The 19,826-nt window shown below is 31.1% G+C and overlaps 1 protein-coding gene across 1 annotated transcript; it reads right to left on the bottom strand.

The window, feature by feature from the left end:
* Positions 1 to 938: 938 nt before the first annotated feature.
* LOC118050958 (WUSCHEL-related homeobox 1) lies at positions 939 to 4,584 on the bottom strand. The gene is made up of 4 exons (XM_035061448.2): positions 3,707 to 4,584; positions 3,258 to 3,581; positions 2,947 to 3,023; positions 939 to 2,208 (listed from the first exon to the last, which is right to left on the bottom strand). The coding sequence occupies exons 1-4, from the start codon at positions 3,894 to 3,896 to the stop codon at positions 1,675 to 1,677; spliced, it is 1,125 nt and encodes a 374-aa protein (XP_034917339.1). The 5' UTR covers positions 3,897 to 4,584; the 3' UTR covers positions 939 to 1,674.
* Positions 4,585 to 19,826: the final 15,242 nt, after the last annotated feature.

Genomic DNA, 19,826 nt, shown 5'->3' with positions numbered 1-19,826 from the left:
AAAGGTGGCTGACGTGTGTAGCTTCTCTTGGTGGTTGTTGGTCGCCTCAAAGAATGACATTTAAAGCGGTGCGCTACCCTTTACAAGGTGGGCTAGCGCGTGTTAGCCGTAAGAGCTTGTTGGAGCTCCAATAATAATTTTTATTGACCTGCCCCACAGCATAAAAATCTAGTATCTATTTAATAACCGGTACATAATTATTTAATATATTTTTTGAATAAAGATAATGACACTTAACACTATGATTTTAAATTGATATCACTATCTATAAGATTTACTCAATTATTCATTTTAAAAAATTTCATGCAATATTTCAAAATCTATTTAAGCCCTCGCCAAACATAGTTTCTTATAACGTGCTTCCACAAGCACAAAAGTTTTTTCTTTTATTTATTTATTTATAATCACAAAGAACTTTTTTTTGGTTTCGAGGGGGGGGATTAGTAATAGCATGTCAAGGAATTAGTTTGCTAAAACATATTAAATTATTTGGAGGTAGAAGATAGGCTTCATACATGACCAATGGAAATTTACACGCATATTTCCTTTGATCAGAGTATTTTAATAATATTTCAATATTTTTTTCAAAAAAATATATATTTAAACTCAAGAATTTGAGTTTTTGTTTTTAATTTAAAGTTTCAAACCTTAAAACACTGCATCCTAAGATTATTAGAATTATGACTAGCATGAATGAACTCATTTCAATCAAACTTTATATTTGATGATGATCTCATTGTCGAATTTTAATAGTCGAGGGAATTCCAAGCATATCAAGAGAGTACGTTGCATTATAGTTTAGGCAGATGCCTCCATCAATATATGCAACTGCAGATGCTCATTTCTTCACCAACTTCCATTAATAAGTACTTAAGCACAAATTAAATGGTAATAATCCAAAGTTTTGGACTTACCATTGCTTGCTGGTTTGTTTCTATCTGTCTTTTTCATTTTTATTTTACGAGGCAAGCGAAGGTGATGATCTTTCGTCATCCTCATTAATTGCTGGTCTCCCTCAAATCGCATTAATATATGCTACTTTAATTAATACGATATATCATGTTAGATTCTAATTACGTAACAAAAGAACAAAAGACCTCTCTAAACTAAATTTCTAGTCATTTCAACATCATTGCTGGCTTTCCTGTACTCTAGCTCTGATTTTGGCTCATCTTCAGCATCGAAGTGTTTCATATTCAATTCCCATTTGAGATCCATCCCTAATCTCAACGTCAAACTTTCACATCCAATTCCATCTTTTGATCTCCTCATTGGATATCTCAAGTTTCTCTATCCTTTCCTTCTCCCAAGCATCCCCCATGCACATGATTTCAGTTACTCAAACAAGGCCTAGCTTGCTAGCTAGCTAGATAGCTATCCTGTCAACATTGACCAGCTCTCCGTAACTTTCTCTTAAATGATGTTTCTTCATGGATTCAACTAACATGGTCCAAATGCATTTTAAGGCAATCCCTCCCTTTTCATTCTCCATGGACCATTGCACTAATGCCATGAAATGTAACATCTTGATCTCAAAAGAAGAAACAGTGCTTCCCATTTTCCAACAAAATTACAAAGTCCAAACCCCCAACACAAGCCCATCATGTTGCATACATGGCAAAGTACTCATAAAATGATACAAAAGAAGAAGAGTCTTGCTTTGGATGGTGGTCATTAGTGCTTCAGTGGAAGGAACTCAAAGAACTGGCAAGGAGCGAAGTTATTAGCATTCAAAGCTTCAGCAGCAGAAACTGATACCTCACTCTCTCTCTCGTTAATGCTTTCGATATTATTGCTGCCGTCACCGCCACTACGAAGAGGAAACAGTTGAAGGGTTTGAGATTCTCCAGTACCACCTCTGGATTCATCTCCGTCATTGATGACACTGCTATTGAACTGGTTAATATGGGCTCCATGATGCCCATTTTCTCTGTAAGGTGCTATAAAGACGTTGAGGTCATGAGCCTTAATGAGCTTCGCTGCTGCTGCTCCTTGTTTCGACATAGTTGTAGTGCTACTAGTACTAGAGATAGTGTTTATTTGGTGGGTGGGAGATGGACAAGACAACTGCATCATCTCCCACGTGGCATTCCTTTCTATAAAGTTCCTTCTATGCTGTAATTCTCCTTCATCGAGTTGCATCCATCCATCTGGTCTACAGTACTCTGCCATTGCTCCTTTTGTTGCCCTTGATATTGAAACAGATTCCTGAAATTTAATGAAGACCATGCAAAACATGATTTTTCTTGCTATTGTCTTATTCAAAAAAGAAAAAAAGAAAAAAAGAAGTTGAATATTGCCAAAAAACTCTATGATCCTTGTATTGTTTACATATGATGAACCTATACTACTATCTAACAGTATTCAAGTAATAATGGGGTCACGGTTTGTATACGAGTTATTTCTGAATGACAACAACAAAAATCAAAACTAGTGAAGAGTGTAAGATGCCAAATTGCTTCTACTGCTAGGGTTGGCATTTTGTCTTTTCACTATCAAGGTGCCCAGATATTCCATGGAATAAAAAAAAGAAAAGAAAGGGTGCCTAAAGAACTGGCCTTCACAATGCCATGAATGCATAATAAGCACAAGACCCAAAAAACCCAGCTAGTTTCATAACAGCAGCCCCGACAGAAAGGAAGGAATGCAGCTTTTAAACCCTTCTCATTTCCCAACAAACAAAGTTTTTGTTGTTTCTTCAATTCCATATCTCCTTACTACATAAGCTTCTTCTTTAAACTCTATAAACCTAAAACCAAAGGAAAATGCACTTCTAATCATAACAACATCATTAAAAATGCTTACTTAATGTTTGTGTTATGTTCCTTTTTAGGGATTAAAGTAAAGGTATTGTACTAAATTTTTTCTCTTTTTAAGAAAAAGGAGCCTTCCTTAATCCATTAAGAAAGACAAAGGAAGGTTATATAGTAAGTAAAAAGAATAGACCTCTGATAGTGTACTGCAGTTTGTAGAGGGAGCCCAGTTCTTGGTTTGTTCACCTTCATAACCTGTCCTACTTGCCTCTGTAGACAAAAAGAAGAACAAAAAGATTACGCAACTTTACACCTCTCTCTAAAACCAGCAATTGCAATGCTAAAAAGCAAGACATACATGCTATCAGCTTCTCTAACTAACAACAAAATGGAATTCACAGAAAGCCGTACATATCAAACATTTCTATCTTTTTCAAGCCCAGGATTGTAAATAACTCTAAAAGGGATTGTTGATACTCTAATATTGAAGGTTTTCTTTCTTACCTGATTCTTTCCGTTCAAAGATTTCAATACCATGTCCATTTTGCTGATGACCATCAAAAGAATCAGATTCCATTTGACGTCGACGCTTTTGCCTTTCTCTTGCCTTGTGGTTTTGAAACCAGTAAAACACATTCTTTCCTTCAATCCTTCCATATCTACGAAGCTGTGCGGTTATGTCTTGAATTTGGTCAGTTGAGGGTGTTCTAGTCCCTCTTCGATACAAATCTTCAAGGGTCCTTAACTGCTCCGGTGTTGGATTCCATCTTGAGCTCATTACAACTGGCTGTGTGTTGAATTCTCTTTTGTTTTGATCAGCCATACTTGCTACAAAAGCAAACATGAAGGAGTATAATTTATTTACATTCAATTAGTAACTCACACCTGAATAGACAGACAGACAGAGGGAGGGAGGGAGGGAGAGAGAGAGAAAAGAAAAGAAAGATGCATACCCAGATGATACTGATTGAGTGCAAAGAAATCGGTGTTATGAAGGCGACTGCCAAGGCAAGGAGGACTAGAGGCAGTTGGAGTGTTGTTTGTAGAGGGTATTGGCCTTGGAACTAGTGGCCTAAGCTTCCTGCCATTGAAAGAATCTGATATGTTGAATTCACCACCATCATTATAACCCATCATCCACATTTTCGTATAAACAAGCTTGAAGGACAAACAAGAGAAGGGTTAAAGAGAACAGAATGGAAAGTTTTAGCGACAGAACTGGATATATAGTGAAACCAGAAGAAGAGGAGTACTAAAGTAGATTCTTTTGTAGATCCCTCCCACTCCTTTTTTTCCTCACAGGGAAATGTGTGTTGAAATAATTGGGCAGAAAAATATGGTCTTGGTTTAGCAGGAACAGGAAAGGAGCATGCAAGGGAATAGTATGGAGCTAGCTAGAAGGTGACTCAAAAAATGTTGCCCCTACCTTTACAACATAGGTAATAGATGTTATTCATTTATAGTAAAAGGTGTTGCCCTAGTTGAAAATGTTGGGGGTAAGCTTCTGAGCAAGAAATATAGAGAAGTAGTGATTTTTTATGTTTTATTTATTTTATTTTATTTTTTTAAAAGGTTAAAGATTGAATAAGCAGAATTTGAGTTTCCGGACTTTGAAGAGATGTGGATTGATCACTACAAATCTACATCTACGACGAGATAGGTAAAGAAATGGGTGTTATATGTGTTGGTTTATTATGGAACAAAAACAAAAGTGAGGGCAAGACATGAAGTTGACTAGGCTGTATCTTAGCTAGAGTGAGAAATAGAAAGACAAGTCTTGTGTTTTTTCAAGTGTGAGAAAGTATACTATACTCTAGTAGTAGTAGTAATAGGAGAGGACAAAAGCAAAAAAAAAGTTGAGAGAGAAGATGAGTAAGGGAAGCGTGGAATTCTGGGAGGATTATCGGGAGTAGCAAATGAAAAACGACGTGACGATCATGAGGGTTATCATATGCCTCATCACCCTTCCTTTACCTCTCATTTATTGTTCTCCTTCTGTCTCGTGCCTTTCACACTTGCTCTAAATCCGAACTGCCCCTCTCCTCCTCCTGCTTCCCTCGACTCTTTCTTTGTCTACATTTTCTCTCTTAACCTAACAACCCTTTATGATCTCTCTCTCTCTCTCTCTCTCTCTCTCTCTCTCTCTCTCTCTCTCTCTCTTTTTCTACATATATTAATTTATGCCTTTTGTACAATTTGACATAGGGACATTTATGTATAGATCGTGAATTGTCTCTTCTTTTGTACATTTTTGCTCTCCCCTCAAATGTTCACAACATTTCTTAAATCCCCATCTATTTCTAGTTCTTCATTCACATGTATTTCATAGAGTTCAATACGTATCTTTGTTCCCTTGTATGATTATATGCTATGGTTGTCCTTCCTTTATGTTAACATATGAGTATTGGTTGTGGTATAGCTAGAACTAGATCGTTGACCCGTGCTATGGTGTGGTTGAGATCAAATTTTTGTTGAACATACAAAAGAAGCATCTTGAAATTGCAAACATTTTTCTAGTAAATTTTTTTTAACAGTGTGGAGGCTGACTTGATATAACCTGATCGACTTGATGGGTCAAAAGGAAACTCAAACAACCGATAAAAACGTAATTTGATTCACAAAACTTAAAGACGATATCTTTTTTTTTTAAATAATATTTAAACGATAACATATTGAATTGATCTGGGCCAACCGGGTTAACCTGCCAAATTCTCGACCTGGGTTATGAGACCATATTAATCTCATATAAAACAAATCAAAATAAATTATGAAACTCAATTCTCAATCTACCTATTGTTGAAGAATATAATTGCAAAAAAAAAAAATTTAATTAAAAAATAACAAAAAAATAATGAGTTAATCTACCATAAATCTGTGATTCAAGTCATGAGATCAGCATTAACTCATAGAAAACAAATAACCTAAGTCAAATCGAGTTAATCTGCCAAACATGAGACCAAGATCATGAAATTATCATAACCCTATAAAAAGCAAATCAAAACAAAGTATGAAGCTCAATTTTTAAAAACCTCATTGTTGAAGGTTGAAAGTTTTTTTTTTTTTAATCAATCTAGAAACATGACGTAATAAAACGACCTGAGTCTATCAAAACATGAACCCTAATTCATAATCAACTCCACGTTGAAAGATAAAATTGAAAAAATACAATTTAAAAAAGATATATAAAAAAAGCTTTGAATCAGTTGAGTTGTCAAATCCACTACCTGAGTTATGAGACTGAGATAATATCAATCAATTCAATATTAAATGATGAAATTAAAAAAAATAATAATTTCATTTAAAAAAAATCTCGAGTCTACCAAGTTAATATGTTAAAACTGTGATGCAAGTTATGAGATCAAACTAACCATATATAAAACAAATCATAATAAATTATAAAGTTGAATCTTCAAATAAACGAAATGTTGAAGTATGAAATTAGAAAAAAAAAACACCATTAAAATAAATATAAATAGTTTATTATAAGATGGTACACAGTAAAATTACCTGATATTTTTAATTTATACTGTAATGTAAAGATGTTACACTTTTGCTAAGATAGTTACTGTGCATCATTTTGGAATTACCCCTCCTTCTCACCCTACCGATGCATCCTCTCTGTGCCTCTCCCTTTAATTATAGATTAAATTCATTTCTTGAGGTAGTGTCAATATCTGTGTCAATGCACGGCCTGGGAGCATGCAGCTAGCTAGCTGCCCCTCAGGCCCTCAGTTGCCTCGAGGATATGATACAAATCCCATGGTCATTATCATGATGGAATGATCGGTTCAATTTAAGTGGATGGTTGGGTGCCCTTTTGTCCTCATTGAAATCGGATATTATCATTATTGCTTAATTATTGCTACAACTTTGTTTCTATAGAACAGTGAATCAAAAGCCAATTTTTGTGCACCAAAGGCAAGGCCTGCCGAGCATTCATGTACGAAATAAATTAAAGTGAAGTGAATTAATCAATTACTGAGGTGACAAATATATTATAGAATTAAATATATATGGTAGCTAGCTAGCTATACAGAGGACTGACTCTATAGAGCCAATGTCCGGAACCCTCACCTACAATTCCTAGCTATTAGCTACTGCAAGCAGACGAGTATATTCTCTTAACTGTGAAAAACGGAGAGACGGGTATATTATGAGATAAGCTATAAGATGGTTTAGAATGATACCATTGACATTCTTCCATGGTTGCACGCAGGGATGAGGTTGACTTGGGAGATTTGATGTCAAACCTCCTTTTAAAGCTTCAGATATATAGAGAAGTGGGAAGTTTAAGTATTATATCAGGGCCGGCCTTGAATTAATTAATCCTTCTAGATCATGGCTTCCTCCTCCAGCTTCCCCTCCCTTACTAGTTCGATTGTGTATTTAGACATGTGGTGCCGTGGAGTGTGGTGTGTGTGTGTGTGTATATGGGATCCATATATCAAGAGTGTCATTTGTATAATATTGGAGATGACTGAGAAATTTCCAATTTCTAAAATTAATGCCCTTAAAGTAGTTTGTAGTCGAAGCCCTTTAATTGACATGTCAAGCACAATGAGAAGAGAGGATCCCTTGTGGTAGATCATATTGAACTCTAAATTCTTGGCTTGGAAAGCTATTAATGAGAATTGCCAGTTGAGATCTTGAAATACATTTGTGAACTAAAGATAGCAAATTCATTTCTAAAGTACCCCGTGTACTACTTTTTCTAAGTACACCCAATTAACATAATCAAAAGTCTTGTTGAATTCTATTTTAAGTAGAAACTCATTTTAACCGCCTTTCTTGATACAATGAATCACTTCGTTAGCTATTATGAAGCCATCCAAAATCACATCATTACTATTTCATCCCCTTCTAACATTGGCTATCAAATGGAAACATCTTGTGTTTCCATCTCCCAATCTACACCAAGTATGTCTAGACTTTTTCCTCTAAATGGCTTCAACATATATACTTATTTTCTAGTGCTCAGAGCTTAGGCTATGCAATTCAATGATCTCTTGCTAAGCTAGAGAATGATTCTTCCCTTTCTTTTCCAATTGTTGAAGATGATTATGAATTTGCAGCAACTTTTTATCTTGATTGCCAAATTTAGTTTTGTTCTATTTTCTTAATTTTAGATTCCAAATAACCAATCTTTTTTACCAATCAAAAACTGCCAGTGTGCTCAAAACATGTCTCAACTTGGAGCTCTTGGAGTTTCTCTTAAAATAATGGTTGTTCAATCTAAACCTAAATGCTTTCCATCCCTAGTTGTATGGCTACATTCCTAGCAACATTTGACAGTGGTTTGACAAGCCCCTAGGATAATGTGTGAGTGTTAACTTTGAAAATATTAGATGACAATTCAGGGTTGTAAAAGTTTTATCAATACAGTTTATCGAGTATCCTTAAAATCGAGTGTATCAATGACCAATTAAATGATACTCTAGTAAGTTACAATTTGTAATGAAGTTGTGAAATTCCTTTAAGCCAATGAAATTTAGGTACTTACTGCTTATATCAAAATGATGTAGTGTTTCATTAAAATTCTCAACTAAAAACAAAGGTACCTCAAAGGTTGTATGCAAAGTAATAAATTTTTACCATATAATACATTTATCCTTTACTAAACACCCTATATAAATACCTATTATTGCACATGAAAAGTTAGTTTAAACATGTAGATACCAAAGAACTAGGTGAGAAATCTATTTTCATATCCTTACTTTCCTCACACTTATTTCATCTTGATGTCCACATCTGATAGAGCAATGACTCCACTAAAGATCTATAAAGGATAAGTTTGTTTGTTTAGTGATGATAAGTTGTTTTCTTTATTATTGTTTGTTTATCTTGTATTTCATGTCTTTTTTCTCTATTTGCTTTGATTGAATATGGAACTGAACTCATACATATGCAACACAATACTTATTTATTGCACCTATATTGCTTTATATAAGTAGGGAAGTTATGACACCCCAATGGTCTTTAGCCCAGGTAACATATATAAAACCATCTAACTCTTATCTAATAGTTTACTTTGTAGTGATTGGTATGATGATATGAATTTACTCACAATTTTTATCTCTACACTCCTTATGAGCCTCATATCAATCTTTTTAAGGACGATCATTAAGCAACGAGAGACCTTTGAGACCAGGTAGTAACTTATCTCATGTGCATATAATGGGTTAGATCCTATCGAATAAGATGAATTTTTTTAAGACAATAATAAATAACAAGTATGTATATAATTTTGCATGATGCATCCATTTGCATATTTCATTTATTTTGTATGCACTCTAGTGAATGAAGAAATATGAGCCACCTAACATCCAAAGCCCTTTTAGAATATACTCAAAGGGTTAAAAGCATAGACATCATAATGAAGGTGATATCCATGCTCACGTGTATGTTTGAACTAGTTTAAGAAGCCCTCTTTATAAAGATATTAGAAGATGCCCCAAAACATTCAATAGTAAACCTCATTTTGTAGCTTGGATCTCAAATACATGCAATCCTATCATTATCTTCCTCTCTATACCAGAAAATATATAGTGCCTTTTTAAACCTCATGCATGTTGAAAGCCATGAAATAGTCAACACAAATTTAAAAAACCAAACATAAAAAAGAAGAAGATAATTTTAGAGTTGGCCTTGGCGAAAGTAAGAAGTGAAAATAATGACTTACTAGACCTTCTATAGGAACAACAACATCTTCTTTAAAAATTACAAGATAAACTAAAAGCTCCATCTGAGTTCAAGACAAAATAGGATCACCCAATTATTGAAATGGCATAATGATAAGTCATGGAAAATGAACAACCAAATGATTCCTTTGAGCCAATAAGGATGAGATAGTTGCGAACTCTTAAACAAGTGTAAGGTATCCATGGCTACAAGTTTAACAACAAAAAGTTGTTGGAACAAGCCTTTATGTACAACTCTTTCATTGATAAGAAGTCATATTTTAGGTTCCTATAATATTTATGTGATTGCATATTAAACTTATTGTAAAACAATAGCACATCCACTACTCGTACTTGTTACTAGGTATTCTAACACAACTCAAGGATGTTTATAAAGGTTTGCCCGAATATCCTTCAAACACATCTTACATAAATATCTGCACTGTAAAAAGCCTCTGTTAGATGAACAAATTAGAAGATTCACAAAGGACATCTTTTATTATCCTTTGTACTCTTATTGGTTCATTAAAGCACCAAAAACCCTAGCTTATATGTAGAAACAGTTGTAGGAACAATATATTAAGACAATAAACAATCATTTGACATTGTATGAGGAACATTCAAGGGTGTGAGTGATGGAACCATTTATTTACCCATAAATATTGAGGAAACATCTTGTAACCAAACCACATGAAAAATATAGGAAGAAAGGCCTCAAAGTGAAATTTAAGGATTTTTGGGATATAGGTTGGAATGTGACCATAAGAAGGAAACAATTCATAATAAGATAGTTAAAAATGCATTAGAGAAACTAGAGAAGACCTGGGGAGGTAAGGAGCCTATATGACATGTGCATGCAATATCATACTTTGTTGAAAACTTGTTTCTGTAAATAGGTTTTTAAGTTTTGGGGATGTTCTGCACTTTCATTTTCAATATCTTTGTTTATGTTAGTATTGTTTTCAAATGAATAAATGTTATTAGGAAAGTATCGTTTGACACTTTAATCTTCCTCTTCACTTGATTAATATAATGATAATTTATCAAAATGGTTGATCTCTAAGATCCATCAAGATGCTAAAAAGCACGCCTACCCTTTCAAAACATTGTGACCAGTCAGTTTTATGAAAATCTTTTCTTAAAAAATAAATAAATGTGCTTTTGATTTCAAAAATAATTTGATGTTTTCTCAAAATAGTGTTTCAACATCTTGTTTATAGGTTGTCGAATAAGTAATTAAGCAATTCTCACTCTAAAATGACTAATAACTTGAGTAAAAAAGATAAAAAAAGGTTCAACAACTCATACATCATGTCTGTAAAATTGTATTTCTTTTTTATCAAAATGTAAAAATATATTATAGATCAAAAGTAACAAAGTCGACGAACTTGCGAGTCAATGTTACAAACATGTATAACCTAATGGGAAAAGACTCCCAAGAAAAGCTAAATAAAACAAACAAATACAAAATTACAACAAATGAAATTAAAGCTACATTTTAGATGTATGTATAATGATATGTAGTGGATTTAATAGTCATATACTTGTGAGACACGGTTCTTTGCAAATCCAAACAAACTATATTGGACTAGTTAAGATTTATCAGCTCTAATTACTTACACTTGAAATGAGAAAAAATCATCTTTATTTTTCCTTTCATATTAAAAAATATTTAAGTTTCATGCAGTCCTCTTTTCAGCTTATATGAGTTTTTCTTCATAAAAACCTAATATTTAACAATAAATCAATTAAAAAGCAAAAAAAAAAAAAAAGATATCAATTAGAATAAAATAAGATAATTTTTTTAGTGAGTATAACGAAGTAGTGGAAAGGATGGGGAACAATTTAAGTTTTGGAAACTCCACCACCAAGCAATTTAAAAATGAAAATAACAAAAATAAATGAGTGGATAAAAACAGGAATGAAAAAGGAAGGTTATGGAAAGTTAAAAAATAAAAGAGGAGAAGAGTTTTTTGGTGTCAGTATAAATAAGAGTGAGTGTAAACAGTGAGACGAGGGAATAAATAAATAATAAAAAACATAAGAAAATGGTGAAGTAAAAAATGCAATAAAAAACAAAAACAGAAGAAAAAGTGTCTCTCGCCTAATTTTTTGATCTCTTTCAACCTCTCATCTATACACACTAAAAAAACTAGGTATTTTTTTTTTTTGGTATACTAGCTATTCTTTTTTCACGTAAAGAAGACTTAATCCTCTTCATCTCTTCCAAACATCATTTTCTCATTTTTCACAACTCTCTCTTCCACACTCACAATCACTTTTCATTTGTTATAAAAATGAAGAGAATGGAAATTCCCCTCCCTTTTATAGATGATTGTTCTCTTCATGTCATCATTAGTGACTTTTTATTTTTCTCAAACACTCATCACAACTAGGTCACTCTCTATTAACAACCATAACAACTGCTAATTAGTCCCTACATCATTGACCACAAACCTCTACTCCTATCACCAATTGACGCCTACTCATCCACTCACAGCAATGTCGTTACAATAACTAATCATTAACAATCGTCGATCAAGCCTCCATACAACACTAACCAACCACGGTTGCCAACAACTTTAGCTCATAACTAATAAATCACCGAAAACAAAAAGTAATAGTGACAGATGTATAAGATGATGTTTATATTTCCTATTACATAATCAATTCCTTACTGAGAACCTCTAAAAAACCAGTTAGGTTTTCTAATTGCCATAAAACCAGGTGATGATTTCTTTTTCATATTCTCACCCGTCTCACATTTATTTCGTTTCGATGTCCATATGGAACAAGGAATGGAAGGATCGTGTTAGCGTGATGATCATCCCTTACTAGCTTGTTGCTCTTCTTTAATTATAGCTGCTGCAAATAATTTAAAATCATCGTTAGAGTCATCACCATGAAAAAACATTTTATGTAATAAATTGTTAGAAGCCATAAAGATGGAATGAATAAAAAAATTAATAAAAAATTTAGTTGAGATGGAGAAAGTGAGAGAAATGATGAAGGAAAATAAGAGTTTAAATGGTTTTTATATATGTTAAAATATAGCTGTTAAAAATATAATCATTGAAATATAGTCATTAAAATATAAACATTGTAGTATTTGAATTGAATTTTATAAATAATAATGATTAATCAATTAAAAAAAAATATAAAAAATATATTCATGACTCGTTGTCGTAAATACTCTTGTCATACCTAATAGATTAAAATCCCACTCGCACCAAGTATTTAGGAAGGGAATTAAGGGAGGGGAGGATTGTCCGTTGTATTAAAAAATATAGTCAATGCATGCTATGCACAAGAGTGATTGAAACCACAAATTAATTCAACTTAAATGCTTAAAACCAATCAAGTTATTGTGGGATATAGTTAATTTCATCAACAAATGTTATAAGATAAAATTTTGAGACGTTGTTCATTTACTCACATAAAACAATGATTTATAAATAATATTACGAAGGTGGATCTCTTTTATATAAGCGAATGAGCACTATACAAGTACCTACTATTTTTCTTAAAAAATTTTTTTGTTGTTGATTTTAAATAAAACAAATAGGTGTTGCTAGTGAAAAGGTAAAAATAGTTTTACGAAAAAATTCTATAAAATTACCCTTAATTTCATCGCTGGTTTTTTTAACTTTATAAAAAACAATAAAATTTATATATTTTTTTATTTTTCTAAGTTTCAATTTTTTTTAATTTTTAATCCTTGCAACGAAATTTTAAATTCTTTCACAATTAAATTAATTATTTTAATTTTTCCTTTCCTTCCTTTTTAATTCCAACATGTAATTCTATAAGAAAACATTTTTTTATATATATTTTCAAATTTATTTTTTTTATATTTCTCGATTCACGATGGAATGCTAAATTTCTCAATTTTAGATATGGATTTGCTAGCCCAATATTTGCATAAAAAAGGTCATCAACTTTTTAGAAGAATGGAGTATAATTTTGAAAATGTAGGAAGGGAAAACTACCCACATTATTAACAAAAGTTAAAATCCTTTAGAAAAACACTTGTTCACCCACATCCATTTGCACTGTTTACTGGAACAATGTAATGGTAATTTTATTGCTCCACCTAAAAAATTTAACATTAACTTTCAAGAATATTGAAGTCATATTTTTACTTCTTATAATTACATTAATTTTTTTTTAACTAATTATTTGTTGTCTCCATAGGTCAAATAATTAAAACTTATCCATAGGTCAAAAAAATCAAAGAATTTCATTATACCCCCTTTTGATCTTAGGTCTTCTTTTAACTTTATATTGAGAATACATTATGGAAAATTTCAGAATGCATATGTCATCCAATAAAAAGATAAAATAACTAAAAAAAAATACAATATAGATTATACTACATCACTTATTCTATTGGCTACTTGATTTTACGAAGCCTGCTCATGCAAACCAAATATTTAGCACTCACTTTGAAAGTCAAAAGAAAGAACTCTTTCTTACACAATTCTCAATCTTAGATATTATGAAAAATGAATATTTTTCTATCATTGATAAAAGATCTCTTTATAAAAAATATGAATTGGAACATGAAGAAGGAAAAGTAAAAGGAGTCCTCAATCAGTAACAGATAAAAGAGGATTTGTTCAATCATATAATTTAGGTCGTCTAGATAATAATTTTCCTTGTTCACTAATAAATTGACTAATTAAACTCATGTTCCCATAATCAATTCGATCTTCAATCCAATTAAGGAAAAAGGCTTTTTATGTTAGAAAGTCAAAAGAAAGAGGGGGTTATAGGTTACAATGAGGCCATAAATAGAGGGAGTAGCCAAAAGATATCTAAATGCGACCAACTTTGACTAGTGAGGGCTCATTAGTTATTACCAAAATGATTGAGGATAAATAAATATTTTTTAATTTTAATTACACAATGAAACAACTGAAATACTATTGGAAGCAAAAAAAACTAAAATTGACATCAATGGGCATTTTATGTATTTTCACAATGTTTTTTTTGCTAAGGAGCAATTTAGTATTTGACCAAATATAAAAAATAAAAATAAATAAAAAGCATAGAGAAAATACCAAAATACTCTTAAAAAGCAAAAAAAAAATAAAAACTAGTGTCAAATGGCTTTTTTGTCTTTTCAGAATGGTTTTTTTTTTTTGTTATTATCAAGTCAACTTAGGGGCAATTTGGTAATTGATAAAAAAAGTTAGGGTACATGCACCTCTTGCATCCAAAAATATCCTTATGTTGTGCTGTTGGAATTGTCATCGCGTCCTCTTCTTGATGGAGTAGCTTATATTGGTAGTGGAGGTCCGGTTTGTTGTCAAAGGCTTTTTCTTTTCTTTTCTTTCACCTCCCTAAAACATTACAGTTTGGCCCCCTTTGTTGTTGATATTTCAATTTTAGTCCTTATTATTTTGTTTTTTAATTTTTATCCTTGGCTTTTTTGTAGAAGTTTTATTTGTTTTCAATCTCATTCTTCCATCCCAATTTTCTATATATTATTTTTTCCAATTTAATATTCATTCTTTTGATTATTTGTTTTGGGATTTTATTTGAATTGATTTTTCTTTTCAATTTAACCCTTTAATCAAATTTTTTTCAATTTTGATCAGTATTCTTTTGATTGTTTTTTTGTCCTTTTGTTTAATTAATTTTTCTTTTCAATATCACCATTCAATCAAAAATAAAATATGTTTTGTATTTCAATTTTGATTTTGATTTTTTTTAATTGTTATTTTTTATTTAGGATTCATTTATGTAATTGATTTTTTTTTCAAGCTAATCCTCCAATATTTAATTAATTGATAATTGGGCTTTGTGGTTTTTCTAGATATAGTGTTTTTGGTCTAATGCCTTGAATTATGAGTTTAAAAAGTTAATATGAGTTTTTTTATTATGTTTTTTCTTATTTTCTTTTTAGCTTTATGATTTTTTACATTTTTTTTTCACTGGGTCATCTCAATCTCATGATCTAGATCACGTGTTTGACATGTTAACTTGAGTTGGCTTGCTTCTTGTTTACAAAATTATTTTTTCCAGTAGTTATGGTTATCATTGTTTTTAATTTTATCTATTTGTTGTAATTATCCATTTTTTATTATTTATTTAAAATGAAAACATCTTATGTGATACAATCCGGTTTTTAATTGGTTTCATAATTTTCTTTCTTTTTAAAAATATATTTATGCTACACCAACACTATTTTTAATATAAAAAAAAATATCCCATGGCATATTACGGGTGGACGGCTAGTATAGACTAAGGTTACCTATGATTCCATTTTTGTTTTTTGTTTTTTTAAAAATAGACATTAACGGCATGTGCTAAAATACCCCTACAAACCATGTTTCATTTCATAACATCGATCATGTTCATGTGTCAATTGTGTCATATAAGTATGATTTAGGAAAACAAATGGGATCAAGAAGAATATACAGTCAACCAATAACATGCCTGATATACATTTATCAAGTACATTGTGGATGACCTCCTCCTAGCTGTATGGATATTGATAGCTTCTGTGGTTCTAATGGCTGCTCATGGACAATCTTCGATATATATATATATATATATATATATATATATATATATATATATATATATATATATATATATATTAAATTTGGATGATCTACTATTAGTAAACTCGCATTTAACTCGTGGAAGCAAACCTTTCTCAAGTTTATGTCTAGGTTTTATGCAGTAGACAGTGAAAGCAGGTCTAGCTAGGCTTCTGCATAGCATGGCCCATTACAAAAGGTAGCATGAATGCCTGAGATGAGACAGTTTGTGTGAGCGTGGGGAGGTGCATTAAAGGTGCATAATTATCAACCCAGTTGATTTCCTCAAGTCTTTTAATAGTACGATGGTGTGGTCCATTCATTATTTGGCCATAACATGATCTCTCTTTGACACAATGCCATCAACCCTAGCATATTGATGACATGATCTTGGAGATTGAAGATTGAAATGGGCTTGAATCTTATAGTAGTTTTATCAAACCCTTGATTAAGGGGATAAAAAACAATATTTATTAAAAAAGAATACTCAAGAAAATGAAATTATTAAACCTAAAAATAAGGGTCCAAAATCGAACACATTGTTTTCTTCCTATTGATCACCAGCTCGCACCTTGGCATGCCTGCGACCAAATTTTGCAGAAACCTCCGGCAAATCTTTTCTATCTCATTACAGATACTCTTAAGAAGCATTGGATAAAGAGGAATGGTGGATCGAGCTGATTTGCAGAGTGTAATACGTACGACGTCCTCCTAGTGAGAGGTTATTAGACTTCCATCTAGCCAGCTTCTTCTGCATATTCTCAAGGAGGTATCCATGGATTTGCTTCGTGATACGCTGCTATATGCAGTAGAGGAACTCCCAAGTATTTGCCCGAGTCCTCGGTTCTCCTAAAACCACAATCCCTGCTGCTGCTTCTAGGTAGCGACACCGTCACATTTCCGGGGAAAAATAAATTAGTTTTGCTAACACTGAACTTCTGACCTGATGCAAACACATAACTCGTTCAAGCAAGACATGATTTTTCCCATTTGATTGGTACTCGCTTCTGCAAATAACATCATATCGTCAGCAAAAAAACATGTGGGAGATCTTCGGACCATTTGTTCTGCTTACTCGGAAAGGTTTCGAAGCTCCAGCTGCAACCTCTACTCGGTAGAAATCGAGTTGACGGCCTTGATTTTTGCTCAGCCATTGTAGAAACTCTTATAAAAAGAAAAAGAGTGCCTAAAATATAACTTAGGGGATTATGGTGCCATAAAAAGGTGCTAGTCATGGATTTTGAGGTAAGCATGGGCTACACAATCCAAAAGACATTGTTTTCCAACAAAGCAAACCCCCAATATTATTCTATGTGATCTTTGTAAACAAAAAACTACTCGTCCATGAAACTTCATGGAGAAAATCCCACAACCAATTCAACAATGTCCGTGTACAGATTGTTCCATTGTTCTTCTTCTGTTTGGCATATATATATATATATATATATTAAAAAAAAGAAAAAAAAAGGTCCGCATAATGGCTAAGCAATGGACTATAAAACTATAACGAAGACCACAGTTTCATCTTATTTGAGTATTCTGTGGGCACCCTTTGGGAAGTGGATGAAGCCATTACAAAATGCTTTAGCACTTTATAGTAAATTTACTATAAAAGAATATATAAGATGTCAATTAATGGGCATTAATGTGTTTCTTTTTTTGCAGTAATGTATCTCCAAATTGAAATAAGAGACAGATAATATTATTATTATGCAAGAAAACCTTTTATTGAAACAATAATAAGAGAAAGAGAGAAATATATAAGCATGTCTTCAATATTTGGTTGAATATTATAAGATGCGTCAAATGAAAATATTAGATAAATGATGTAATAGTAGTTTTAATTAGTATGCGTTGTTTAAATTTTTATTATGTCTTTAAGTGTATTCATTTTCTATTTATTAATTTTTTATTTCTACTATAATAAAAGAACTAATTTTCAAAAATATCATTGAATAATTAGAAAATTCATTAACATAATTTGAAAACAATCAACAATGTGAAATAACATATACTTAAATATTCACCTCACATATAATGTGAATAATAGTAAAATAATAAAATACTCATAACTCACTATTTTAGAGAATATATATGTGATTGTTTTTTTTAAGAGATAGTTAAAATGACTTTTTTAGCTGCTTTAGCTAAAATTTAGCTAGAAAATAAGGAGCATGGATGTAAATACTTTAAGTGAGGATTTTAAATTAATTTCAAACATAACATAAAACAACATCAAAATTATAGAAGTAATTTTTTATATCAAGAAATTTGTTAACCAAGAAATACAAAGATACTGTCTATATTTTATCTAATAAATTAAAAATATATATTAATTAATAACTTGAAAAAAATAGAAATGCTAATTAAAGATTGGATCGAGTGGGACGTTAGTTTTTCTTTATAAAAAGTAAAAGATAAATACAAATACAAATAATTTACCTTGACCGTCCTTTTTCATTTTACATATTTTTTATATATATCTTGAGGATTTACTATGGTTATTAAGTACACATGTTTTTGTTCATATAAATTTATAATGCAAATACAACTTATTTATCTTAAATTTAACTAAAAAATATAAAGACAAATTATAATAATCTCTTAAAGGTATTATAAAATTATAGAAATTATTAAAAAGATTTATTACTATTTTAAGTTAAATTAATCAATTTAAAAAATAATAAATATAATATTAAATAAGACACCTAATTAAAAAAATAAAATTAACCATAAATAATAAATAAAAAAAAAGAACAGAAATTGCTGTGCTTGGAAGCCTATACCTTCATAATTAGTTTTAGAAGTAAAAGTCGTAGCACGCTTGGTCATAGAAGGCTAGTCCATTTATTTAATTTTCTAGAAATTAAAATAAATATTCACTAAAGTTTTGAATGAGAAAGTGTATCTTTTAAATTGAAGTCCTCACTCTTTATTTATGCCTTTTGTTTTGTTTTAACAAAAAAAAACTCTTTTGTTATTAACAACATTGTTTTTTAATAAAATCTCAAGACAATTAAAATAAATATTTACAGGAATTCTTATAATTTAAATTTAAATTTCAGATGGGAAAATTATTGGTTGAGGTAAATCTCTCATTTCCTTGTTTTTGTTTTATATAAAAATGACAACAAATCTTGTATTGTTTGCTATAATTCTTTTTTAATAAACTTTATTGGCTAGAAAATCAAGGTTGTGTTTTTTTACTTTCAAAACTCAATTTTTAGGTTATTCTAAAGATCTCAATAAGCTCATTTTCAACTCAAAACACCCTCTAAATCACTCTAAAATAATAATATTAAAAAAACCATATTATAAGGCCCTAATATGTTTTTGTCCAACATGCTTAAAAGGCAACCAACATCCATTAAACTTCCCTCTTTAACATCAGCTCATTGAAACCAAGATTAAATTTTATTATGGCCGGACTAGGACCAACTAAATACTTTACCTTTCCTCTCATAACATCTATGAACTAAAACGTGAATAAAATAAAGCTTAGAGTCAAAACTTAAAAACCTAAAAAATAAGAACCAAATTTTAGGACACTAAAACTTCAAGAACTAAACTAAAAAGGATTTTTTATGTTTATTTTGGTGCTCATTGTTTTAATTTTTTAACTATAACATAAAATTATATCTTATAAAATCAAATTTTAATTAATTCCTAAAATATAAAACTTGCCAATATAACATTGGTCGGTGAAATTAAAAAGAAATAAAGTTCAATGGCCACGTATTGTGTAATTTTTTCAATGACAAAAGAACAATAAAAAAGATCATTATTGATTGCACTATGCAATCTATAGTAAAATAATGAAAAAGTGCAAAGTAAATTCTATGATG

The sequence above is a fragment of the Populus alba genome, chromosome 15 (genome assembly GCF_005239225.2).
Source record: "Populus alba chromosome 15, ASM523922v2, whole genome shotgun sequence".
Classification (NCBI taxonomy): Eukaryota; Viridiplantae; Streptophyta; class Magnoliopsida; order Malpighiales; family Salicaceae; genus Populus; species Populus alba.
Note: the sequence above shows the minus strand (reverse complement) of the source record. Positions and strands in the feature narration are given on the sequence as shown.